This window comes from Rhamphochromis sp. 'chilingali' (assembly GCF_963969265.1).
Source record: "Rhamphochromis sp. 'chilingali' genome assembly, chromosome: 11".
In the NCBI taxonomy this organism is placed as follows: domain Eukaryota; kingdom Metazoa; phylum Chordata; class Actinopteri; order Cichliformes; family Cichlidae; genus Rhamphochromis; species Rhamphochromis sp. 'chilingali'.
The window spans coordinates 21,853,834-21,881,754 of NC_137938.1; the positions used below are offsets into that span (position 1 = coordinate 21,853,834).

A 27,921-nucleotide genomic window follows, 5' to 3' on the forward strand; every position below is an offset into this window, starting at 1 on the left:
ACAAATAAGAGATCAGATCTGCAAAGAGCCAGTGGCATTACACACCCTCCATCACGCTTTTATTTAACCTGCTTTATTTTATTTATCTAATTAGACTAATAATTAGATGCAGGGTTTGTGAAACATCTGCACAGCTAAGATGAAAATCTGGAAAAGGAACAAAATGTAGCCAAAATCTGCTTAACTCTTTCTCATGTTCCGAGTTTATGAAATAAGTGCACATGCTCTACTTTTTCAAGTGTTTTTATTCCTGTTACACTTCCTAAAACATGACCTCGTTCTATACTTTCCCTCACTTTGTCACCCTGGAGCTTCCTCTGCTGTAAATATATACATTTCTTTACACAGCAGACTGAAAATATGAGCCCTGTGGAAGCTCCAGACTCATTCCTCCTCTTCTGTGATGAGTTCTGTGAGTCGATCTGTTGGCTCTGAATGCATTTATGAATGAAACGATCCTCTGATTACACTATTCACAGATTCTGTGGCATTATGTTCATTAGTGGGGATTAAAACAGCATCGCACTGAATCCCCACGAAAAAAGAAAAAAACAAAACACAGCACGGTGAATGGCACATCCCATTAAAACATCATCATCATCATCACGAACCAGTAGAGATGCCGCAGTCCTCCCAGCAGTGATACAGTTTGCTAATATTTTGTCATAACCACACCATTTGGGCTGATTTGTGATGCTGAGATAGCTTCCCTGATGTGATGCCAGCTGAAGCTTAAATGAGAGCGCCGCCTTTTTACCTCGGCGAGCAAATTCATTCTGTGGGAAGATGTTCACAAGACATTTCTTCAGCTACAGTAAAGGACAAAAGCAGACACATGGGTATAAATCAGTGTTTATTGTGTGTCTTTAATAATTTAATAGTGATGGACGGTGCTCAACTTGGCGTGTTGCACCACCATGACTTTTTCTGCTGTAGTGATCTAAGGTCAGCCTTAATCTTCATCTCTGGACTCACGGACAGACTACAGATTACAATGATCCCAGTCAGCTTCTGCTCCCCCCCCTCCGTTTGATCCACTGACTGAGAAGCATCAGTCTAAGGCACATGTAGCTTAATAGGCAGAGGCACCAAACCAGAGTGGCCTCTTCTTCAGAAATTAGCAGCAGCTCACGTCAGTCTTACATCAGTCTCTATGGAGACCAGAGCCTCTATAAACTTAATGCACTTTCAGCAGAAACTAAGGCCGGCTAAGATGTAAGATTCATATTCTTGCACAGACAGGCAGATCACAAACAGCTGTGCAGCTAGGTTCACTCTCATTATCCATGTCTGTGCTCCTGTCCTATAAGAGTCTTATCTGTTTTTGTTTGTTTGTTTTTTTTCTAGCTCTGTAGATCTCTCTGTGGAAGTCGTCTGCTATGAAAAGAGGCAGAAAAGTGCGGTTGTCTGGTCCTGGCGCTGATTTGGGTTACGGTGCTGCAGCTCTCTCCGGTTTCTCTTTGTAGACTCGCAGAATGGCTTCACACACAAACTGGAACTGACACTGCAACAAATAAAAACACAAAATATTATTAGTTACTAGAAAACAAAGCAGTTTCTGATGTGATAATACTGGCAAAATAATAACTTTCAAGAAAAACTCCACGTAGAGAGCGCATTAGCAAAAGACACAGTTCAGTGAGTTTGCAGTTCTGATGATGATGGTACCAGGACGAAGAGTCAGAGGAAGGAGATATTAAACTCAAACCCACATGTGTGACATTAGAGGGAAATCAGAAGAGTAACCGAGAGAACAATGTCACTGTGAGTAAAATAACAGCGCTGCGGTGAGATTGATAAAAAGCTCTCAAACAGCTACTGAGACGCCTGATAGTGTAATTGATTTGTAAGAAATTCATATCCGTCCTGTTTTCAAAGAACTGCATTACCAGTAAGAGTCTGTCTGGGTGGTTAAGAAGCCTCAAAGACCAGAAAGATGAGGATTTTAAGAACACCCCCCCCCAAAAAACACAGAATAACAGCCACATTCTCTCCCAACATTAAAGGACGTCCTCTGAATGTTTCCATTACTGATACACAAACATATGGGGGAAACCTGAGGAAGTGCTCCATCAGCACAAAAACATCACAGAGATGAATCCTCAGGGAGTGGCTCTCCTTTCCAAAATAAGGGTGATAGTGGTAGCAGCAGAGGCTCAGGAGTATGCTTGAAGCAACGAGTAACACCTTTCCTCTCCTTCAACAGCTACCACCGAGGTGCTACAGAGCACGGCTTCCAACCCCAGCTTGTGCTAGTGAAGCTTCTCATAAGCTGCCATCAGTATTATACAATGGCAGTCACAAGGTTCTTAATTAGAGTTACAGATGGCAGAAACCAGCAGATGTCCACATCTGTGACAGTGGGCTTATATAAAAGGGCAATTCTGGAAACAGCAAGTCTTCTCTCTCTTTCTAAAATCTCCTGTGGAGTTGCACAAGGTGGTTTAAGAGAAAACTTTCAAGCATGCAACTAATTCTTTCAGGATTCGAAAAGGTTCTAATAAACCAAATCAGCTAGCTAAGCTCAATATTATTTTCCAGTTAATATCTGCACGTGTAATGTGAACCCATTCTTTACCCTCACGTAGAAATGAGCTAAATGCCTCTAACTTGGAGCACAGCTGCTCCAGGTCCTTTTGAGCTGAAATGTGCCAACTGGAGTGTCTCGGATGATCCTGGCGATCACCTATCAGCTGCTTGCCAAGGAGTTACAGGTATGTAGCAACCAGAAAGAGACGCTGAATTAACCCCGGGCCCCTCTGGGGAGGAAATCAAGGTTTGGAACTTCCTCCTGGAAGTGTGATTTTTAATCTATGGCTCTCTTCCACAGCTTGTATTTGTCCCGTCTTCCTCTCTGACCACCAACTGGTTGCAGGAGATGACTGCAGCTCCCTGAGCCGGGTTCTACCAGAAGTTTGTCCCTGTTAAAAGGGAGTTTTTCCTTCCCACTATCGCCAAAGTGCTTGCTCATAGAGGGTCATATGATTGTTGAGTTTTTTCCCTTTTCTCTGTAACACTGTAGGGTCCTTACCTTACAGCTTTGTTTAGCTATCTGTATAATCAATAAGAGCTGGAATCAGAGGAGTACACAGGGCCTGAAGAAGGGATGCAGCACAGGTGTAAACACACGTGCAGCTAGGGCTGGGCCATATCATACTGTTCACGGTAATACCGGTGTATGAAATGAAATATTGCGATAGAATATGTGTAAAACGCCGCGCAGTGCTTTTGTTTTCATACGCACATGGCGGAAAAAACATGGTGGCGATGGAGAATGAGAAGGCCGAAAGCTGATCGTTGAATGTAACAGATAAACCAGAATTGGTTTGTAAAAAAAGGGTGCCAACTTCAGTGGTGTGGAACTGGTTTGGTTTTTGTCCGTCAGATACCCACCAAAACACAATTTTTGGTAGAACATCCAAGCGGCCAAAAAACCTGGGGCTGCACGGCGTCAACACAAGGGGTGATCCGCGTTAACTCGCTAACGGAGATTTGGGGCGTTAACGCGGTTATGGCGTTAATGTCATTTTAACAAGATTAACGCTGACAGCACTAGTTTTAATACGACTTTGGTAAGCTACGAAGCTGCACCGTTTGATCATTACGGCTACCATAGTCAGGAGCCTTGCGGAGTGATACGTACTGTGCTTCAACATAATATCACCGTATTGTGTGTGTGTAACCTCTTTTTAAGTTTTGTGGATATTATACATGGTTATGCTCAGGATATGTTGGCCTATTTCCACTGGACATGCTTTTTGGTTAAACTGTCACAGCAAGGAATTTGCATTTGCACTGTTAAAATTTTATATAGCTTTCGTGCACATAAAAACAGCTGCTTGTTTAAGTGAAAATATATTGAATATATTGGGTTTATTGCCCTAATAAAGTTGTGAAGTTGTAAAGTATTTTGTCTAGAGTCAATTATATTGTCAGTTATATCGTCAGTTATATCGTTATCGCAAATTTTCAAATATATATCATGATAAATATTTTTGGCCATATTGCCCTATGTGCAGCATACAGAAGCTACAGGAGAACAGTATGTTCAACCTTCAGAAGCTCCTCCAGAATGAACTGAATGGAAATGTGACTAAAAGTACTGTGAACACCTTTTAGGCTGTCTACAGTCCAACAGCCAATGAAAAGACAGAAAAACAGAAAGCAGCTAGAAAATCTCTTCAGATACAGATTATCATAATAATAAAATCATAAAATAAGGAGGTTAATGAGGCAGAGAACAATCACAGAGTACAAATCCTTGTTCTGTCTCTGTACCGTGGTCTGAACCATCATGGCTCGTTGATCTCTCAGTGTTTTGACAATGTCCAGTGGGGACACTGGCTGACCCTGGTCCAACTGACTCAGCGCCGTTTCCATGGTGATCAGAACACCTGTCCGCCCAATCCCAGCGCTGCAAATGTAATTCAAAACAAACACGGCATTAAGTTTAGAGGAGATGAAGGTGCAGGGCATGCTGGCAGTTTAAGTATACCTTGTGTGTGTGTGTGTGTGTATTTGTGTGTTACCTGCAGTGTACCATTAGTGGCTCTTCACCTTTCCTCCTCTCCCTGACCGAGCTGATGAACAGCAGGAAGTCTGAAGGGTCGTCCGGTACGCCGTGGTCCGGCCACGCGACATACTGCAGGTGTGTGACTGCACGTTCCTCTCCCAGCTAAACACACGAGTACAAAAAACAGAACACACAAATGACAAACAGATAATGACAGAAATTAAAATGAAAGCGTTGCATAATCAGTATTTAATATGATAAACATGGAGCCTTTTGGGAAATATGCCCACATTAGACGGCACGGGGCTGCAGGCTCAAATACTCTGACATTATTCAGTATGAGAGGAAACAAAACACCACAGAGAGAGCAGTGGAAAAAAAAAAAGAAGAGCAAAACAAGCATGTGGCCAGTAGGTGACACCGAGATTAGGAAGCGAGGGAGGGACGCAGAGAGATGAAAACAGGTGGAGAGTAGAGAGCACAGAATACCAGAGCTAAAGGGAAAAAAAGTGAAGGCAGGGAAGAGAATGGCTGAGCTGAGAGTTTATAATGGGCATGTGGCCTGTGACTCCATGCAGGGATTAACTCGCTCCGCCAGAGGAACAGATGGGCCCACGCAGCAGTATCTGTGTACGCATGTGTGTGCATTCATACTTCATGCCTCCTTGAGCATTATCTGTTTATTTACCTGCTCGCCCAGAAAGGTGATGTGAAAGCCTTTAATCTGATAATCTGCCATATTACAATCAAGCAAACAAACTTCTCGCAAGGATCCTCACGTCAGCACAGCTGCCCACTCCCAACGACACAAACGGGGCCATGTAATTTGTCTGTATTCGCTAATGCACATGCCCGCCCACCCACCCACACACACATACAGACCAAACCACCCACATGGAAGGGACTTGTATGTTGGCTGCAGATAAGTTTGGCAGCTCCCTGTGGTGAGCTCCGTTATGTGGCATATGGCACGAGCATGATACATGCTACTGCAACATATAAAGAGAAAAGCCATGTGTTGGGTCACTGAGGTCATGCCTCTCCATGCTCCACGTGCACACGAGAGCAGGTGGGAACTTTGCTGTGGATAAAATGCAGTTCCTTGAATAGCCACTTGAGGCTTCAACTAAAAGTGAGTTAATCTCTGTAAAAACCCATGTTAAAATGACCAACTTCAGCCTGGTACAGAAACAGTTTTAGTCTCCTTTGCTAATTTGTCCCTTTGTGATAACTGTACCGGAGTAAAATGTTTAAATAACTCACCTGTTTAAATGTTTCATAGGCTTAAAGTTTTGAGTTGGAGCTGTCTTTTGGACATTTTTATTAGTCACCTAATGGAAGATGTGAGTGGGGGTCGAGGTGCCTGGGAAGGTATCTCAAAACTGTTGTAGACGTCTGACAGTTGGTGTCATAAGCCATCCCCTCGGTTCCATGGTGGTCGTTCACATTGGACATACATGGCCTCTTACTCTCCTTTCAAGGAGTCTCGTAGTGGTTTCACACGAAACCTCTTGTGGTACTGACCCATACCTCTATTTAAACCTTGGCTCATGTGATGAGGCACATCATTAATAGTAGGGACAACCCCCATTAGGGTTTAAATACCTGGGACTCTCTACCATTTGCTTTCAGAACTCTTAGATTTCACAAATCTGAAAGAAGTCATCCACCTTCTTTCCAAGCTCTGAGAACTGACTGAGAAACTATGCTGGCACTTTGCAAATCAATTTACTACTGATACTTGATCCTCTCAAAAGCAAAGAAAGGGACTGAGAATCCCAACTGTGCACAAAAACAACAACAAAAAAAAAAAAAAACAGCCATGCAATGACGCAATGAAGAACAAGCTGACCTTCCAATGTTTTCAGTGTTTGCTATCTTTAACTTCACTCTCTGCAAACATCACTACGAACTATGTTACAAAACAGTTGTTTGTTAAACAGTTTTTGAAGCATAAACTTCAAATAAACAAGCTGAGATTTTCCCTCAAATCTTTGTCCACCAAACCTTTCAGCTATGGGGGGAAAACCCCAGCCACACATGCCGTGAAGCTAAAACAGCAAAAGTTTCCCCTTTAGTGATGCTGGTGACTTTTCCCTCATTAGCCTGTGGCAATAACACCAAGTGGCTACAAGTAAATATTTATCTATCTACATCATTACTAAACCAGAATAATTGAGAGAATAGACACCGTTTCAAGTTAGACATTCATAGAAAATACAGGATAGACATTCAATGTTAAGTGCACAACACTAATCCACAGGCTCAAAGGAAGTGGTGAGTTTTTGGCAAGAGATATCAGATTTCTTTTTTTTTTTTTTTTTTTACTATCCCACATATCAGAACCAAATTTTCCAAGCTGTTAGAGCCATGTTGGAGGGAGTATTGAGACTTGGACACCAATCACTCGCACATGTTTTGTCCCAAAATAAAGTTATTCTGGAGAAACATCTGTTTGCTGCTAAGTAAAATACTACAATATGGGTTCCACATTACTCTTTCTGTCTTCTGTGGTTAAAAACACTGGTTTGTAAAATACTTTTAGTGGCCTGCAAAATTTTTTTGGTATAAATCCAAATCATCAAGCCTCAAACAATGACTGGACACTGATAACGATGGAACTAAGATCTACAGCAGAAATATTTACTAGAAAACGATAAAAACAAACTGCTGTTTATCAATGAACTGAGGATGCCGGCGGCAAAGGAAGCCTTATGTACAATCTAGGGTCAAAATACGAGGGCAATCCCAAAAGTAAGGTCTCCTATTGTTTTAGAAATACGAACAGTATCGTTGACTTCCTGCCTGTTGGGACCACAATAAACACTGACAGGTGAAACAGTGGAAAAACTCAGAAGTGCATTTCAGAACTGGAGAAGAGGAATGCTGAGCAAGGGTGTCAGCATTCTCCACGACACGGCGCGTCCACACGTTGCCTGTCAAACTGTCGCTCTCCTGCAAAACTTTGGTTGGAACTTCATCACCCACCCACCCTACAGTCCGGACCCAGTGACTACCACCTGTTCCCAGAGTTGAAAGAACATTTGTCCGGAAGGCGAAACTGCAGCTATGACATGGGAATTGTAAAACTGCCACAATGTCTACAAAAATGCATCGACCGAAATGGCAATTATGTAGAAAAACAAATAAGTCTTCAAGCTTTAAAATGATGTAAATATTATGGAAAATAAATGGTTGTTTGTATTTCTAAAACAATAGGAGACCTTACTTTTGGGATTGCTCTCGTACATTGCAGTAGTGTTTTTTAGCTTGTTCTGTTTTCCTGCCTGTGTAATAAAACGTAATTAGGGAGTTAAAAATAGAAAACAAACACTTAGAATACATATAATGTGCTGTTTGCAACTTAATCTAGGTTTACATACATAGTGCCAAGACAATCGAGACAAGTTATACTCCAAAATAAAGAGCCCATAGGATGCTGCAGAAAACTCCAACAGCAAAGTAACCCTTCTACGAACAAGGGGTTGGTGAAAGCGGGAAGGAAAAACTCCCTTTTAACAGGAAGAACCCCCAAAAAGAAGCAGGTTCAGGGAGGGCCAGTCAGTTTGAGAGGACAGAGAAAAGAAAAACTAGTCGATTAACCGCTGCAGTTGCTTTTGCTACTGTACCTCTGTGTGTGTCAGGGTGAACTGCCGCGTCACATACGCCAGGTTACACTCCTCCGAGTGGCACTTCACTCGCATGGGCCCATAATCCTTGGTTTCAGGCGGATGCGGCCAGTACTGGTGGCACTTGGTCTGCAAAGTGTATGACATCACCAACAAATTGAATTACTTCTGGCATGAGTCATGAATCAGGATAGAGTTTACTACTGCTACTACATCAGCTGCGCTCTGCTCTCAAGAAATCAAAGTCATATTAGCAGTATGCTATGTTCCACCTGGCAATCTGAGGAACAAAAGCAATTCATCAGGAGCAGGATGCAAACTGAGAGTCAATATGTGTGCGTGTGTGCGTCTGTGCAATCCTCAAGTAGAAAGAAACTCAGGAGACTTGATGAATATCAGGAAAATGATCAATTAATGAGAACATCTGGTTTCCAAGCAACAGGCAAGCTGAGACAGAGACATGTGCATTCAGCAAGACCTTGATATCTCGCTGCCTTGGCGTGGATGCGCCTTCACCCTCGAATTATTTATCTCATTGGCATCCCGCTCGCACTTTATATTTAGCTATTCTGTATACCGCGAAACACTGTAATTACTCACAACAGTGCAAAATAGATCATTTCTGTGTGCCAACATCAACGCGGAACCTTCCAATTACAGCAATCATGTGACAAATTAAACATGAAACAGCATGTAATCACTATGTTAATGCACCGCTGATTGTGAGTTGCGTAATTTCAAGCGTTTCCCCTCTCTGTTCGCTCTTTACTCCTTTACAACGGTGGCTGTTACAGGATAAAAGCTCAAAAGCATAAAATGATGTATACCCGTCCCCTCTCTGTTAGAGTCGTAAGCATGATGATGGTGTGTGTCTGTTGCTCCCAAACAGTCTGCCAAAAGTGAGTGAAGGTCTGTGGTAGTGGACCCTGAGCTGCAATGTAACGTAAACATACACCAGACACTGGGGGCGCCACCTGAGAGAAATACAAGGAAACACACACATATACACACAGAGTGGATGAGTTTACATTAAAACATCAAACAGATACAAGCCCAAGCAGCAACGTCTGTGGACGAATGGAAGAAGCTAAGGTGGAAGTGCCAAACAACCTGCAATTCCTATAGTGGCCACTTGAGGCTTGCTCGAAGAGTGAGTCAGTCCACACAGACTTCCCCCTCCTTAAATGATCATGTTTACAGCATTAAAGTACTTTTGGTCTCTTTAGTCAGTTTAAGCTAAACTGTACAAGGCATGAATTTCATAACTTAGAGCTCCAACCATATGTCCCAATAGAGTTTCTTTATATTTCCGCCTCTGAGGAGCCTGACTGTTTTGTCATTTTTAAGGTGGTTTGAGGTTGAGCAATTGTTTTCCCGACTTTCTGAAAGTCATTCAAAGGTTTTGTTTGGACATGGGCTTCTTTTTCACTCATCTTTAATCCAGTCCTGGACCACTTTGAGAGTAAAACTTTTTTTGTGAAGCCACTTAGCACTGATCTAAAAGACATAACCCAAAACATGAACCAGTATTGTGTCTACACATAACAGAAACAGAACCAATTTTAAATGATATATTTAGACCTTTGTTACTAGCAGCCTGTTGCAAAAACACATGATTTGTTCCCATTTAAAGTTAGCGCAGTTTGACAGACATAAAATAGCATAGAAGTGACAGGTCTAAAAAAATATTTTCAGTAAATGTTCAGTATCTGAAAGTCATGTCTTTCAGAAACAGGAAAGAAACCACCAAGACCTGACACAGTGCCTGAGAGATGCATCTGGACCTTTAGCTGATCTATCTACTCTTCACTGAAGCCTCATCAGAAATGGTCTCATTGAAGGCTGGCTGTCAAGAACCTATTCTTAAGGGAGGGAAACAGGGAGAAAAGGCTGAGGTATGACAAAGTACAGAAGGACTGGACTGAAAGTTAGTGGCAACAGTTCTGATACAGTGATAAATCAGGAAGAGGTCAGGAGAGATGTACAACAGTGTCTCCAGCCACTGTGAGAGCATAATGTGTCATGAACACTGCTGCATTTCAGCCAGCAGTGTTGGGAATCTTAATGAAAATAGGGTAGAACATACACATTATCCATCATTTGAAAAGTGAATGTCTTTCAAGAAGTCTGGAGAACTATTTCTGAACACTACTTAAAGAAATAGCAAGACATCTTTACTAAGAGAGGTCAGGATGTGTTGAAGAATAAAGGTGGTCATATCCAAATATTGACTTTTAAGCGTGACTGAACTGTTTTTGCCTTACATACTGTATTTTCATGTATGCTTCACATGTTTCAATAAATCACTGCACATATTTCCCATTTCCCTAGCAAAATCTAAAGAAATGAGGGGTTTGGCACAGTACTGTACGGTCGCTTCTGCATCCATAAAATCAACAAGTGTGCAGACACAATTTTGAATTAAAAATAAGACTTGGAAGTGGCTATTTCAATTTTTTATATATAATCTATGAACAAGACACAGTTTCATATCAGTAATATTTACCGTGATGTGGCTGGCATTGATATAATCCTCCTTACCCTGCAGCACCACTCTGGTAGTGTCATCTGAAAGTAGAGGAGGACAGCAGTGTGAGAGGGTCACAACAGAGCTGTCAGCAGACCCCAGCTTCAGCCAATTAAATTTCATGAGGAGTCACAGGAGAAACTTGCAGATCAAGGTTAGAAAGGCAGCACGGAGGTGGGTGGTGGGAGGAATTGAGGGATGGGGAAGCACCCGGCTGTGATGAGACCAACAGCAGGGCATAAACAAAGAAACAGGAGCACTTACAAGGCAAAATATCCCTATATCGATTCTTCTCCACGTTCTCAGGGAGCCGAGCACAGCTCAGTGTCAAACCGGGCTTCCTCCTGTATAAATTCTAGAAAATACAAGCACATAAACACACCAAGAAACATACACAAACACAAACTACAAATTCCAGGCCAATCACGGTGTCTTGGCTTTAAATCTTCATGGATCAAATTCAAGTGAAGATTATGGCCAGCATCTGTTCAAACACAAACACTTAAAAGCTTGTTATGATCCCTCACATAACCGAGAGGGACAAACTAAATCCTGCTTAAAATAATAAAATAATAACACAAATGTGCCCGCTTGTCATTCATTCACGTCTATGAACATAGTACACCTTAAAATAATAATCCAGTATTCAGCTCCAATTTGCATCTTAAATACCTCGAAATGGAAACAGAGTGAGCCTGTCTGTATCCCCCTCTCTAGTTGCCTCATGGATTCCTCCAGTGTGGGGGGGCGCTCTGACGGGCCAGGTGAGCGTGGCTTTTCTTCCTGTGGTTGGATGTTGAGCGTGAGGGTGGGCAGCGAATGCAGCAGGGGTGTACCCCGGCCAGGACCTGTTTTAGAAGGACAGTTCAAGGCTGTAATAAATATTCATTGAAACATGACGGACAGAGTGCACACTTGGATCACATGCTGTCTCAGCACTTTTGTCTGACAGCGACACACGCACACACAAACACACACAAACCTTTACGTCTGATGAGCAAGGTCAGCTGCCTGGTGTGCGACTCTCTGCTGGCTCGTATGAACATGACAACCTGGTCATGTGTGTGTTCAGAAATGTCTCGACCATTGATTAGCACCACCAGGTCTCCTTCCATGAGTTTGGGGTCGCTTCGATCTGCCTACAAACAACAGAGAGTCGTGTAAGCAAACTTTGACTTATGAAGTGATTTAAAAACATTCTTACTATCATACATTTTGTCCACAAGAGATGCGCGCAATGGCAGCAACTCAGTGCATTTAGACATGTAGATATGGTCAAACTGAGCATCAGAAAGGTGGGAGAAAGATCCTTAAAGTGACTTTAAACATGCCACGGTTGTTGGTGCCAGACAGGCTGGTGTGTTCATATCAGAAACTACTCATCTGAGCCAACCCAACCATCTCTAGCGTTTACAGCAAATATTCAAAAAAAAAAAAGAAAGAAAGAAATATATATACAGGGAGCAGCAGTTCTCTGTGCCATAATACCATCATCCCGGTGTGTGATGGGATCCGCCAGGGCTGCCCTTTGATTCTGTTCATAATTTTTATGGACAAAATTTCTAGTCGTAGCGAAGTAGTGGAAGACTTTCACTCGGGTGGTCTCAGAATCTCATCTCTGCTTTTTACGGATGATGTGCTTCTGTTGGCTTCATCGGGTGATGGACTCCAGCTCCCACTGGACGAGTTCCTGCCCCAAGTAAAGGAGTGCAAGTATCTCGGGAGAGCGGGAAATGCGGTTGCAGCACTAATCCATCAAGGCGAAGAGAGAAAGCTGAGTGTAAAAGTTTGCAGGTCGATCTACGTCCCTAAGAATGAGATTGTGGATACAAGTAGCAGAAATGACCTTCCTCATTTGGGTGGCTGGCCTCTCCATTAGAGATAGGGTGAGAAGTTCAGCCATCCAGGAAGGGCTCAGAGTAGAGCCGCTGCTCCTCTACATCGAAAGGAGCCAGTTAAGGTGGTTCGGGCATCTTACAAGGATGACTCCTGGGTGAGGTGTTCCGGGCATGTCCCACCGGGAGGAGGCCTCGGGGTAGACTCAGGACATGCTGGAGAGATTATATCTCTCGGCTGACTTGGCCGATAGATATAAGCTCGGACCTAGTCCCTAAAATATTACATTTTTATATTTTTCTGTCATATTTATACAGTTAGTGTCAAACATTCATATTAAACATGGCCAGCATTTCAAAGACCGTGGTCAGCGTGTTTAAAAGTAGCCGTATGAGATAAAAACACAGGAGTGAGATGACTTGTAACACTCGGTATCCAAAGTATTTCATGCTTGGCACAGATTTTGTCATATTGTCATCTTAAGAGGCAATATAACAAGGAAGAAGAACTTGTCAACTCCCAGGATAGAAACATGGAACTAGAAATGAACATAACAGGGTCCCTTATGCTTTCTGTTGGGTATGACAAAGATCATTAAAAATGTCACTTAATAACACATTTTAGAAGTTGGCACCAGAATATTCCCAATGTAGATTTCATCTGATGAATTAGCTCATCATTAGTGCTCTATTTCTTTACAAATACATAACCACAAGCCAAAGCTGATTTTTTATTACGTGTTTATGTCTCATTGTTTTTTCATGTAAATTTGTGGAGCAATCTGAGTGCTTTCTTACCGGCGAGTCAGGTTTAACATGCGATATGGCTAGAGGCATCTTCTGATCAACGCCACCCTAACAGGAGGAGGCATCAGAAAATTAAACCGAGGAAGAGTGCAGCAGTAATAAACATAAAACTCTGAGTGTGCGTCGTGAATAACAAGCACAGACCTACCTTAACATTAAAGCCAAACTTGCCCTCCTTATCGGGGGCAATGCATATTAGCATCAAGTCACCGTCACCGGGAGCACCCTGCATAGATGATAACTCATAATCAACACACATATACTGAATACACACACATGAATAAATACACCAAAACACACAGAGCTGATGGTAAGATAACAGACCTTATTGAACTGGGGTAAGCTATCCTCGTCTGTTATGCTGTCATCGGCTTGCAGTGAAATGTCATCTGTCGCTGGGTTATAATCGCCAGAAATGCTGAAAGACATTAAATAAACAGAATTTTTTTAACAGTTTGGATGAACCGAAAGCTTTGACACATTCCTACTGATGCAGGTCTGTTTTATTAGACAGCGTTTCTGTTATAAGAGATACTAACTGCTGAGGTGAACCCTGCCCCTCACTGGTCTTGGAGCTGCTCACAGACGCCCGGTATGTGTAGAAGACATCTTCCCCCTCTGACATGTCTTTCAGGTCAGTGGTCAGCTCCATCGAGGACGGGCGAGGTTTACGGATGCCGTGGCGAACTCGAGGACTTCGCCTGCCGCAGACAGGAGAGAGCAGTCACTTTTTTAAAATCACATTACAGGAAATGGCACAAGAGGAATGAAGAAAGGTTTAATATGAAGCGCAGCGGAAAACTTAGTGCTGGTGACTGTACCAGTTGGGGGTGCTCGGGGGCGATCTGGAGGGCAGACTCTTGGTCTCCAGGTGCTCCGATGACAGCGACCTCCTCAGGACTGGGTTCCACACCATCCCCCCGACCACTCGCTGGCAGACTGGCCCACTGCAGTCGAAGACAGAAATGACAAATCAACTTAAAATTTCTTTGCCTTCCTGTGAATAAGTATTGCATGGATGTCCAAGGCCTCACCTTTCAGGTTTACTGTTGCCCAGGCCTAGGTGCTGTGTGATCAGCTTTCTGTAGGACTGAAGTGTGGTGTTTTTCAGCCTGGAGCTCCTGGGAGAGCGGTTAGAGGAAAAGAAGCAGTGATGGTCCACGCAGGATTGCCACAAGTTCTTACAGGTCTTGGGGCAGGGCAGAAGCAGAGACATCTCACAGTCCTGGGTTTCTCCCTGCAACATGCACAGTTTAGGCTCTAACTTGGTCTTTATACTGTAAACTGTAGCATTCAAGGTCACATCAACTTATGCTGCTCAGGTTGTAGTTTTAACTGGCAATAAAATCTTCTATCGCCATATTTTCTGAATGATTTATTAGCTGTCAAGCAGAGAAATGCAGAAAAATGTGCCAAAATTATGGAAATTAAAATCAATGCCATATTTCTGTGCGTCTGTGCACACAACGGAGAATAAAAATAAATCATAAATCTCCATGTGCCACAGAGAAAACAGATATGCCAGCCAAGAGTGTAGTGTAATTAAGAGCAAGAGTTTGCTGAGGGCAGATTTCCAAACTATTAATAAGGAATACTGAAAGGGGAACTCACGTGCTTTTGTTTCAGATGTATATCAAAGCGTTTCCTCTTAAAAGAAATCTTGATGATGTTCCCCCTGCGTGGAAACAAAAGGACGGGATTGGTCGAAAGGTGATGAATCACGAGAAAAATCAGAGAGAGAGACAGAAAGAGATGAGCTTTCATAGAAACATAAGACCCAAAAAGTGCCACATGACAAGATCAAAACAACACCAAACAGCAAACGTAACATATACACTTCTGTGCAAAAGTCTTGAGCCACCACACGTTTAAAAAAACAACAACTTTACTTAATAATAATAATAATAATAATAATAATAATAATAATAATAAATTTTTATTTATGAGCGCCTTTCAAGTCACCCAAGGACACTTCACAATAGGATAAAACACTTAGTAAAACAATGGCAGAATAGGAGCAATAAAATAAAAGCACAAGATAAAATTAACAAACAGTGGATTCACAGTGAATATGCAGATTTGAACAGATGAGTTTTGAGTTGGGATTTAAACTGTGGGAGAGAACCAATGTTTCTTATTTCAGGGGGCAGAGAGTTCCACAGCCTGGGAGCAGAGCAGCTGAAAGCTCTGCTCCCCATGGTAGTGAGGCGGAAGGAAGATACAGCAAGCTGGATAGAAGAAGAAGAACGAAGCGAACGGGCAGAACAGGTGGTGGTTAACAGGTCAGAAAGGTAAGGAGGAGCGAGGTTATGAATGGCCTTGAAGGTGAGCAGTAGAAGTTTGAAAATTATCCGGAATTTCACAGGGAGCCAGTGAAGTTCCTGAAGAACAGGGGTGATGTGCTGGTAGGAGGGGGTTCTGGTGATAATGCGAGCAGCAGAGTTCTGAACCAGTTGAAGCTTATGGAGGGATTTTTGGGGGAGACCATGCAGAAGAGAATTGCAGTAGTCAATACGGGAGGTAACAAGACTGAGGACAAGAATGGACGTAGACTGGATGGAAAGAGAAGGAAGCAATCTGTTAATGTTACGTAGATGGAAGTAGGCAGAACGGGTGAGATTATTGATGTGAGATTTATAGGAAAGTGAACTATCTAGGATGACACCTCCAAGCAGCCAGACTTTGTCGTAATTTTCAAAGTGCTCTTGAGCAATAGTTCTCCAGGCTTTGTAAACATCTTTGGGCATTGGCTGCTTTTTCACTTAGTTTCATTCGTGTTCTTGTACCTGACCATTTTTGGTACAATGTTTTTTTATCTGTTAAGCCACTTAACAGTGAACTATGAATCATATGTGAATCATCTGTTATGTGATGATCATTTCATCATAACAGCCAAATTAACAAAGAACCAGTTTACGTGATATCTTTAGGCTCTTTGTTACTAGCAGGCTGTTGCAAAAACATGTGAATTGTTCCAATTTTTATTAGTCGGATCTATGAAAAATGAAAAAGATAAAGTTTGACAGGCATAAAATAGTATTTTTGCACCAAAAAATTGTTTCCCAAAGACATATTAGCTGAAAACTTGACATATCTTGGTGTAGTGTACATTGTGTGCCTAAAATTGTTGAGGAAACTGGACAGGTGGATTAGAAAAGAAGAAATGACAGGTCTGAAAAACTGCAGCAGATGAAAAGTATTTTCAAGTCATGTCCTTACGAAACAAGAAAAACATCCAGAGACATACATCTGACCCTTCATTTCATCAACTTACTGTTCACTGAAGCCTCATCAGAAATGGCCACAGTGGAAGGGTGGCAGACAATCCATTTGTAAAAAATCGAAGCAGGAGGAAAAGGCTGAGGTACGACAAACTAGGGTGAAAATCAGTGGCAACAGGTCTTGTATTGTCATGAATCAAAGTAGGAAGATTTTGGTTCAAATCATCATCAGTATACAGGGAGTGCAGAATTATTAGGCAAATGAGTATTTTGTCCACATCATCCTCTTCATGCATGTTGTCTTACTCCAAGCTGTATAGGCTCGAAAGCCTACTACCAATTAAGCATATTAGGTGATGTGCATCTCTGTAATGAGAAGGGGTGTGGTCTAATGACATCAACACCCTATATCAGGTGTGCATAATTATTAGGTAACATCCTTTCCTTTGGCAAAATGGGTCAAAAGAAGGACTTGACAGGCTCAGAAAAGTCAAAAATAGTGAGATATCTTGCAGAGGGATGCAGCAGTCTCAAAATTGCAAAGCTTCTGAAGCGTGATCATCGAACAATCAAGCGTTTCATTCAAAATAGTCAACGGGGTCGCAAGAAGCGTGTGGAAAAACCAAGGCGCAAAATAACTGCCCATGAACTGAGAAAAGTCAAGCGTGCAGCTGCCAAGATGCCACTTGCCACCAGTTTGGCCATATTTCAGAGCTGCAACATCACTGGAGTGCCCAAAAGCACAAGGTGTGCAATACTCAGAGACATGGCCAAGGTAAGAAAGGCTGAAAGACGACCACCACTGAACAAGACACACAAGCTGAAACGTCAAGACTGGGCCAAGAAATATCTTGAGACTGATTTTTCTAAGGTTTTATGGACTGATGAAATGAGAGTGAGTCTTGATGGGCCAGATGGATGGGCCCGTGGCTGGATTGGTAAAGGGCAGAGAGCTCCAGTCCGACTCAGACGCCAGCAAGGTGGAGGTGGAGTACTGGTTTGGGCTGGTATCATCAAAGATGAGCTTGTGGGGCCTTTTCGGGTTGAGGATGGAGTCAAGCTCAACTCCCAGTCCTACTGACAGTTTCTGGAAGACACCTTCTTCAAGCAGTGGTACAGGAAGAAGTCTGCATCCTTCAAGAAAACATGATTTTCATGCAGGACAATGCTCCATCACACGCGTCCAAGTACTCCACAGTGTGGCTGGCAAGAAAGGGTATAAAAGAAGAAAAACTAATGACATGGCCTCCTTGTTCACCTGATCTGAACCCCATTGAGAACCTGTGGTCCATCATCAAATGTGAGATTTACAAGGAGGGAAAACAGTACACCTCTCTGAACAGTGTCTGGGAGGCTGTGGTTGCTGCTGCACGCAATGTTGATGGTGAACAGATCAAAACACTGACAGAATCCATGGATGGCAGGCTTTTGAGTGTCCTTGCAAAGAAAGGTGGCTATATTGGTCGCTGATTTGTTTTTGTTTTTGAATGTCAGAAATGTATATTTGTGAATGTGGAGATGTTATATTGGTTTCACTGGTAAAAATAAATAATTGAAATGGGTATATATTTGTTTTTTGTTAAGTTGCCTAATAATTATGCACAGTAATAGTCACCTGCACACACAGATATCCCCCTAAAATAGCTAAAACTAAAATCAAACTAAAAACTACTTCCAGAAACATTCAGCTTTGATATTAATGAGTTTTTTGGGTTCATTGAGAACATGGTTGTTGTTCAATAATAAAATTATTCCTCAAAAATACAACTTGCCTAATAATTCTGCACTCCCTGTATATGGAGGAGAGGTACGTCAGTGGGTGTCTGCAGACATTTGTAAAGCTCTGTCATGGTTTGGGAAATTCAGCCAGTGTTGTTGAAGATCTTGTTGAAATTGAAGGAATTATGAACACAGAAAAATACAATCCAACTTTGATCACCATGCAATATGATGTGGAAAGGGTCTGATTGGCCACAGCTTCATTTTTCAGCATGACAGTGAGTTGTGGATTGGCCGCCCCAGAACCAGGACCTTCAACATTATTGAAGCAGTGTGGGATCATGTTGACAGCGAACGGAACAAAAGGAAGTCAACATCCACAGAAGAGCTTTGAATGCCCTTCAAGAAGCCTGGAGAACTATTGCTGAAGACTACAAGGAAGCTGCCCAACAGAGTTCAGGCTGTGATGAAGAATAAAGGTGGCTGTACCAAATACTGGCTTTTTTTTTTTTTAGGTTTGAACATGTTTCACACGTTACATTTTCTTAGCAACATATAAAGAAACGAGGGTTGACTCAACAAATTTTGGGAATGCAAAAATACCTGGATTTACATAGCAAAACAACAAACAAACACAAGAACAAAATAAAAGCTGCAGCATTAGGTTGTAATAGTACTCCAAATTAAAAGCTTGATTAAAATAAGATAAGCAGGACCATCACTCACCACGGGAAGAAACTGGAGCAAATCATATTACAAAATATTGCAACACCACTTGAAGCCAAACCCACCATGAGAGGGGCATTGTTGGTGTCCTGGGAAAGAGAAGATGAGGAAAAAGACAAAAACAATCAAATCTAAAAAGAAGAAGTAGAAGTCAAACCATGACACAAGATGTTAAAAGTTTAGTCACAGTACCGTGGCAGCATGCAGCTCCACTCCGTACAACTCTAGCGTCCGTGCTGTGTTGAGAAAACAGAGCTCTGCATCGCTCTTCTTAAGCCCTCTGAGAACATGCAGTCACATATAACAACAGCAACTAACTGCACAACAAAGCAGCCATTTTTATTATTTCAGTGGCAGCTAGATGTAGTGAACTGTCTTAATTACTTGTGTTGTGGATGCAGATCCTCCACTTTAGATAGGAAGTCTTCATCCTGTTCAGGGATGAAGTGCCATTTTGAGAGGTAACCAGGGAGCCAGGACGGACAATGATCTCCCATTTCCGCTGCAGATGTTGGTAAGAGACACTGAGCATCCATCCACACAGAACAACATAACCAGCAGCACACATCCGTGTATCCTGACATCTGGTGTACTGTAAGAGCTGCTAATTGAGAGGATCGAGAGCATCCTCACAGGAATAATTACTCACAAGGTTATTATTGAGCCATTAATCATTTGGGTTTTTTCTAGGAAGAGATCGTGAGACTTACACTGCACAGCATAAGAAGCCAGCACTACAGCTGCGCTCAGTGGGCACTGCAACCTGCAATCATATTCGATGATTACACTAAACATAAGCTGTGCACAAGGGAGAGGATACTTGAATTTGATTTTCTGTTACTAACCGTCCTTCTCTAATGTCACTCCTGATCTGGAGGAAGTACAGGTGCCTGGAGGAACAGGACAAGAGGAACTTTTAACAACCCACACCTTTGTTCTGTAGCCTACAGAAAACCCTTTGAAGCGGTTTGACCTATTGCTACTGCTAAATATGTCAGCAGGCTAGCCTTACTGGCTACGAGTCAGAAGGTACAGTCACACTAAAATATTTCAACAAAGATTTTCTCACACACAAATACCCCCGACTGTTCCAGGTTTTTCGCTTACGCTGTAAAATCTCTCACTGAGGATCAAATGGGAATGGCAGCACACGTTTTACACAGAAAATAACCATCAAATATCTGTTATTTTGGATCATCTGGTGTTGCAGATTTTGTTTTGAATATTTCAATAACTGCTGAGGCTACTGAAAATCGACTTTCAGACATTCGTGTTGCCTTCAGGATCAATCCTAACAATTTTTGATGAACTGGTCCCTTTTCTATCCAGCGCTTCACGCCGAACAGAGCACATAAGCGCCGTCAGCGATAACATTTAGTTCAAAGTTTCACAGAGCTGCTAGAATACCGCAAGACTCTTCGTCTCGTGCAGTCATCATTTGGAGGAGCCACTGCTTCACATGAAACTAGTTATTTGGCCTAGGAGTAGGCCTGCAAGATGCAAAGAAAATCTCTGTTATTCAGTAACACTGTATAATACTGTAATGACAATATAACACAAAAAAAGCAAATACTTAAGTGTGCATTTAAGATGTAACAGCTCAAACAAGGGTTTTTCCTTTAGTTTCTGAGAGGCTAAGGTACATTGTTGTAATGCTCAGGCAGTGGGAGGTTTTCTCATTTTCCCACTCGCTATTATCCTGCTGAAACTACTTTCCCTTATTCACAAGGGGGTCGCCACAGCAGGTAGCTCAGCATGCTTGACTTGGCAGATTTTTTACACCGGATGCCCTTCCTGACGCAACCCCCAAAGGAATCTGCATCTCTTCCCAGGACCAAACCAGGGAGCCACTGCTAGCTACCTATCCTGCTCTTGGTATAAATATAATGTTCTCTGTCTGGCAGGTTTTCTTAGCAACTACACTACATTCCTTCTTTTGTGTTGTGTTTATCACATATCTTTGTATCCCAGTGATTATAAAAGTATTAACTAATCATCACAACTTAAGAGTAAGCCAAACTACTAAAACCCAGTCGAAAAAATGAGAAAGCCATCTATGATAAGCGTCACGTACTAACCTTGTCTGTTCATCCTGCAGAGAGTTGGGATCAGAGATGAAGAATCGTACTCTAAAGTTCAGATAAAAGGGGGACACGAGGCCTGCAGAGAAATAGCAGCTTATCAAAAGTGGAACACATCCATGGGCACAAGTTCACCTCAATCTTAAACTGTTCCTCTTTTCTATTAGACTCTCTCTTTATCTAAGCATTTAAATTATATTTAAAATGGCTAGAAACATAATTCCAGCTGAAGACAGTTAATTCTCTGCAGGCAAAACAACTGAGATACCTTTTATCTGCTTCTTCAAGGGCTTCTCGGGCTCCAACCATCTCTGTAAGAAAGGCATTCATTAAGTATAATGGCTAACTGGGGCTAAATAAAACCATTTATGTAAGCATGCCCCGTGGTTATCATCAACTAAACAGCAATCAGCATGTGCAGTACATTACAATCTCAGTTGCAATGTGCAGCAGAGGAACAGTGAGCTCACTGGAGAGTGTGTGTTGGCTGTGATAGAGGCAATGGCTGTGCTGGATTCTCTGATCTGCAGACTGAAGAGCTGCCTCTCCTGCAGGCGCAGGTGGTCGCATACTAGGTCCAACAGAACCACGCCTTCATCCTGCTTCTGAAAGATGGAAACAACAACAAACAGCATCACAACCAGCCAAACTTTCCGGTTGCTTATCTGTACACAAAAATACACCGATCAGGCATAACATTATGACGGCTGACAGGCGAAGAGAATAACACTGATTATCTCTTCATCAGTGCACATGTTAGTGGGTGGGATTTATTTGCGAGCAGGTAAACACGCTGTTCATGTGTTAGAAGCAGAAATAATAGCCAAACGTTGGCATTTGAGCGAGTTTGACAAGGTCCAGATTGTGATGGCTGAACGACTGGTCAGAGCATCTCCAAAACTGCAGCTCTTGTTGGGTGCTCCCGGTCTGCAGTGAACCAAGGAAGGAACCAAGTGGTGAACCAGCGACGGGGGTGTTGGGTGCCAAGGCTCAGTGATGGGTGTGGGGATCGAAGGCTGGCCCGGGAGGTCTGATCCAACAGACGAGCTACTGTAGCTAAAATTACCAGAAACGTTCATGGTGGTTCTGATAGAAAGGTGTCAGAATACACATAGTAATGGTGTCCATGCTGACCCCCATCCATCACTGAAGGCACCAACAATGCAAGCATCATAACTGGACCATAGAACAACATGGAAGAAGGTGGTCTGGTCTCATTAATCGTATCTTATTTTATATCACGTGGTCCGGTGTATATGCGTCACTTACCTGGTGAACTCCTGGCACCAGGATGCACTATAGGAAGAAAGCAACACCGGGGAGACAGTGTGATGCTTTGGGCAATGTTATGTTATGTGGATGCTACTTTGACACATATTACCTACATAACCACTGCCACAGACCCATATACCCTTTCATGGAAACCGTAAATACTGATGCCTCTTTCAATAATAATAATAATGCGCCCTGCCACAAAGCAAAAATGGTTTAGGAATGGTTTGAGGAGCACAACAACGAGTTTGAGGTGATGACTTGACCTCTAAATTCCCCAGATCTCAATCCAATCAAGCATCTGTGGGATGTGCTGGAAAAACTCGATCCATAGAGGCTCCACCTCACAGCTTACAGGACTTAAAGAATTTGTTGCTAACATCTTGGTGCTGGAAACCACAGCACACCTACAGGGAGCCTAGTGGAGTCCATGTCTCAGTAGCTCAGGGCTCTTTGTACAGCAAAAAGTGGGGCTAACACAATATTAGGCATGCCATTGATCTTATCAGGCAAAGGCACTATTAATCATCTTGATCTATTAAGTTTTGCTTTGCAGCAAGCTCCACAAGCTTATTTCTCACCATATTAGGCACTTCAACAAATTCTAACAATGGTTTTGGTTTAGATCCACCTTTCCTCAGAACACATCTTTGTTTTACAACACTCCCTTCTCGAGAAAATTACTCTGTCACCCTACATTTCACACTGACGAACAGAATTGACTGAGGCATATGACTGCCACAGCTCAGCCACAGGTCTGCCACATATGGGCCAGATGTCAGGTGTCACACCCAGCACCTGTCATAGCCTGTGTCGCCACAGCTCATGACATTTTGAGCTCCACAACCACAGCCCAAAATGTGTCTGCAGACTTTTTTCTTTCTTTTTTATGATGCTTTTCTTTTTTTTTACTGAACACCAACGTGACTTAGCACACCATGTGCAGACCCCTGCTGTGGAGTGTCTTGGCATGTATTAGTAAATCAGATAATGTTTATAATGTACACATCCAGGGACTTCAGAAAGCCCATCAGCAGCACAACATTCTGTACTTTGAGCTGTTCACTGATTTATGAATCCCTCTGAGGGACAACCCTACAGCTCATCTGCATTTCCTTCTCTCTTTTTCTTCCCGCTTTCTGTTACAGGAAGCATATTCACATCACCAGAGGACCTTGTTTACTAGAAACTGCGGCAAACAAGGTGTGTTATTCTTTTGTAGCAATGCACACTATCTGGACACAAAATCCAGGTGATGATCAGTTTAAACCGCCTCTGCCTCCCTTAGAAATGCTTCAGTGAAAGTCGGCGAACCTTATCCAAACAGAAGCAGCACAGGAGCCAAATAAAGACAGTAATGGAGAGTTGGAATTGGATGCTCTTTATGACCACAGCACTCTCACTGTTCTCCCATTGTTCACATAAAAATGCTGCACAGAGCCTGTCCTGGAAGGCAGTATCACGCCTGTCAGTGTGTATACTGCCATCAGAGGCCAATGTGATACGCCGACAGCGTTAAAGGCTTCAAGTGTGGCGATCACTAGAAGGAGATGAGCATGCCCTTCGAACCAACGTCGCATTGTTGAGTGAGAGATGTGGATCAATGGGAACAGGAAAGAATAGTCTGCCACTTCATCACGTGTGACGCAACAATCATTAATAGAGTGCACGGGCAGAGAGAAGTAACATGTAATCTGCTCAGAAAGGACATGTGTCTGTGTGTTTATGGGTGTGTTTGCGTGTGTGTGTGTGTGTCTTACGCACACTGACTCTGAAGGTCTCGATAGTGCCGTCCAGCAGCTGAACCAGGCAGAGCAGGTCCGGTTTTGGCATGTCTGTTACCAGGGTAACTCTGCCTCCCTCTCAAGACAAACGCCCTGCCCTCAGCCTGTCACCGAGAGGGGACCTGGAAACACACAATCACACACAACCACACAAAAGTGTCAGAGGTTTCCAGCCTGTTGTCTTGCACAGAAAGCACCTCCCTTCTGGATGACACTGTGTGGTGAGTAATATATGTGCCTGATGGAGCATCAGACTGCAGTGAGTAATGCACTGTGAATGTGAAGGAGTGACTGTAAGTGTATGTGTGCATGGTTTGTGTAATCCCTTATTATTTGGCCTGGGTTTGAACATGTCCCTTCCCTCTCCCTGCTGCTCTCTCTCTCTCTCTGCATCTCCCCGCCTTTCACAGGCAGCTGAATGATAAGAATGTTAAACATTTTCAGAGTTGAACACGCCCCATCGACAGTGCTACACTGATCCCAGACCAACCAGAGAAGGAATGCATGAACACAAAAACATGCACTACAAATGCACACATGCATGCATCCATGTATTCATACATGTCTGTGTGCACGCACGCTCAAAGGTAAAAACAACTCTGACACTGCGTTCCATGTGCAAGCATTGCATGTGTATGTACATACTTACATGTGTGCAGTCCTCAATTTCCAGGTGAACCGATTACTGGATCTGGCAGGCCTGTTTCTGAAAGAACACACAATGTCTGAGTTAATGTTTGAACACAGTGACACACTCTGAATATATTAGAGCAGAGCTGATGTCAATCAGATGACTGGTTTTCCATAACAACCCGCTCACAGGCAGACCTCTGATGAATTAACAAGTAAATGTTAGATTTAAAGGCAAATTCATCATCATGTGGCGACTGTGGCTTCACTGCGTCCTTTGCATCTTGTACCTATTACTCATATGTTGTGGCTCAATCGTACCAACGAGGGAACTGGGGACGAATTAGCCTATTTTATTGTGGTAATAAGGCATACTTATGCTATAACGTTACCAGCACACAAGTTACAAACGTGTACTGTGGATAAACTTAGACGATAAAGTTCAAACAACCCGGTTTGTGCTGCTTTACCTGATAAATCACTAACAAACAGGGCCTGTCTCAGTGTATTAGGCACGCATTTCTGAGCTCCGTCTGTCTCAGCCTGTCGATAATAAACTCTGTCGTGACCTCGCTGTACTTTGTACCACAGCGCGAACAAGGAACCTGTTGACAGCCTAAAGTTTCTCTGCTGCTACACCCAACAGGAGGAACGCACAGTACTGGCAAACTTTCCTCCAACCACCGCAGTCCTCGCTAAAGCCCGGCCAAGTTCGTGTTTTCTGGGAAGAGAAAGGTTTAAAGGACATTAAAAAAGGCTTTACTACCTCAGTGGTGCCGCTTCAGAGACGGGTCATATCCCTCCGGAGTGTGCGCGGAGAAAACCTCGGAACGGGGCCTGTCGGAGGAGCCAGGTAAAGTAGGTAAATATCCGGGACAAGTTTCTCATCCCTGCCTGCGCTGACTCCGCGCGGCCCCGCCCCTTTCTGCGCGCCCACGCTGGGAGGCGCGCAGGCAAAGCAGAGGAAGTCTGGAGCATAGACTGTATATAAAGACAGCCTGTAAGAACAAGGCCCTGCATTAACAAGCTTGCAGTTTTATGTATGCTTGTGCTTCAGTAACAATAAAGCTTATCTTACTTTATCTTTTTAACCCCTCAAAGCCTGAATCATGAAATAATTGCCTTGAAAAATCTTTTAACAATTAAAATAAAATTAATTAGATATTAATTAAAAGCAGAACAACAAACGTTATCGCAAAATTTTAAAGTGACATGAAAATAAAATACACGATGAAATGTTTTAAGTTTGCACTTTACTCAAAGATTAAATTTTTTACAATTTACCTTTTTTGTGATTATTAAAGGTGACTGTGTCTTATTTTTATAATGATAATAATAATAATAAGATAATAATATATTCGTCTCATTAAGTCTGAGATCTCTCTTTCAAACCAGACACAAAAACTAAAAATATATACGCAAATTAAGACAGACAGCCACCTAATAAAATAACGCATTATACATAATCACATATTATATGTTTAGAAGTGTTATTCTTCCCATTTATTTATCCAGGACTCAATATTAGCTTTAATAGTTTTAATCTTTAATTTATTTCGTTTGTGACAGGTGCACCACTGAGGGTAATTCAGAGTATGTGAAGTTTAAGATCATGTTGGCATGAAATATTCATGAATATTCTCAGAATATTCATGAAATATTCTGAGAATATTCTGTATTAAAGCTCAATGAAGTGCTCTAGTTTCAAAACAGGAGAAGCACTGCAGCAATGTGCAAACACATATATCGTTTTTTCTGACAGCAGACTGATGATTTCATAAAGCTGTTCGCTCAGGAAAAGGAAAAGGTGTTTTTTGTCCAACTTTAGGATTACAAAAACAAGAAAAGCCTCCAAGGTTCTTCATCAGACTTTATATGCTTCAAGAAATGTTCTGGCTTGATGTCACCATCTACAGGACACTTGAAGTACTGCGGCTCTCTCCTCCATGTCCTCTCATAGTAATACATAATAACAAAAATACACTTCCAATAGCTGATACTGACCAAATCCGAGAGACATGTAAAAACAAAACTGTCTTTAACTGTCATAGTGTTTGATGGTAATGATATGCAAGTGTAAAATATTTGAAATTCCCACTTCAGACAGAGATTTAAAAAGTAATGATGGCACACAGTGTGAAAACCTGTCTTAAAATGTTCCAGCATAGTGATTTTAATTGTTCTTTGTACTGTATGTAAGCTGAAACAGGCAGAGATGAGATGCGTGTCAACCAGGTGCTTGTTCACCAGCAGTGAGTATTACACAAATCAAAGCAATAACACTGCTGACCACAAGCGGCATGCTGTTTCAGTAACACCCTCTGATGTTAGCTGACAGCCCTTTGCTACTAGATGACTCATAGTTGGATGAGGCAGCCTTGTCAACGAAACTAATGAATTAAATATGTTTGATACATGTTTCATCACCTCTTTTATTACACTTCATGACTTAAACACCACAACACTCACTGACTTCTACCTAAACTCAAGTTATTATTACTATATACTGGCACAACTAAGCTTGCCATGTTATTGTATACCATATGTTCTTTCTCAGGGCAGACTTCCACCAATAGCGCCTCATACAATATTCAGTATCAGTGTGATTATACAGTATACAGTATATATATGTATATATATATATATATATATATATATATATATATATATATATATATATATATATATATATATATATATATATATATAACAGGCGTCCAACAAAGAATGGCCACGCTTCATACTGATGTCTTCATAAGTTTATTTCTCTCTCTGTTATTCTTTTCAGCCACCGTGAAGACGTGTGCGCCTCTTGGACCACATGCAGAATAACATTAATGTTGTGGCTGTAGCCGCATCTGTAGCTCTGTATCCATGCTAGTTCTGACCCACAATGCCATGGTTGTGCTCTCAGCCAAACTCTGGCCATGTGACCATTACAAACACCTCCTCATACAAACTTTACAGCACTTTACATCTTTAACAAACCCTTATTTTGTAACCTCATATTATAGACAAGTAATTTAATAAATGCTACACTTTTATTATCTCATTTAATAAATTTTAACCCTTTCCAACAAATAAATGAATTAAATTAAACATGAATCTATTACAGAAACATATAAAACCAACACCTTTATTGTAACTGTCTCAGGGACAGTTACAATCAGTTCAAAT

At 42.1% G+C, this 27,921-nt stretch overlaps 1 protein-coding gene across 2 annotated transcripts; it reads right to left on the reverse strand.

Annotated features, from left to right (window-relative positions):
* Positions 1–9: 9 nt before the first annotated feature.
* ptpn3 (protein tyrosine phosphatase non-receptor type 3) lies at positions 10–25,656 on the reverse strand. Of its 2 annotated transcripts, none has more exons than XM_080895707.1 (27): positions 25,511–25,656; positions 24,764–24,820; positions 24,095–24,236; positions 21,529–21,663; positions 21,327–21,369; positions 21,056–21,137; positions 19,823–19,867; positions 19,688–19,740; positions 19,362–19,479; positions 19,170–19,257; positions 18,978–19,066; positions 14,923–14,986; positions 14,346–14,548; positions 14,133–14,258; positions 13,851–14,012; positions 13,636–13,729; positions 13,460–13,537; positions 13,303–13,359; positions 11,652–11,808; positions 11,342–11,517; positions 10,934–11,024; positions 10,649–10,710; positions 8,970–9,116; positions 8,143–8,271; positions 4,530–4,675; positions 4,279–4,414; positions 10–1,504 (listed from the first exon to the last, which is right to left on the reverse strand). In XM_080895707.1, the coding sequence occupies exons 3-27, from the start codon at positions 24,161–24,163 to the stop codon at positions 1,430–1,432; spliced, it is 2,625 nt and encodes an 874-aa protein (XP_080751833.1). In that variant the 5' UTR covers positions 24,164–24,236; positions 24,764–24,820; positions 25,511–25,656; the 3' UTR covers positions 10–1,429. The 2 variants fall into 2 exon arrangements, with proteins under 2 accessions (XP_080751833.1, XP_080751834.1); XM_080895708.1 differs by having other exon boundaries at positions 24,760–24,820.
* Between the last annotated feature and the right edge of the window lie 2,265 nt (positions 25,657–27,921).

Coding starts and splice junctions, on each gene's coding strand:
- ptpn3 (XM_080895707.1), bottom strand. CDS start 24,163: ATGCCAAAACCGGACCTGCTCTGCCTGGTTCAGCTGCTGGACGGCACT. Junction 21,138..21,326: donor CTTGAAGAAGCAGATAAAAG/GTATCTCAGTTG, acceptor ATTTCTCTGCAG/GCCTCGTGTCCCCCTTTTAT. Junction 11,518..11,651: donor CTTGCTCATCAGACGTAAAG/GTTTGTGTGTGT, acceptor CTTCTAAAACAG/GTCCTGGCCGGGGTACACCC.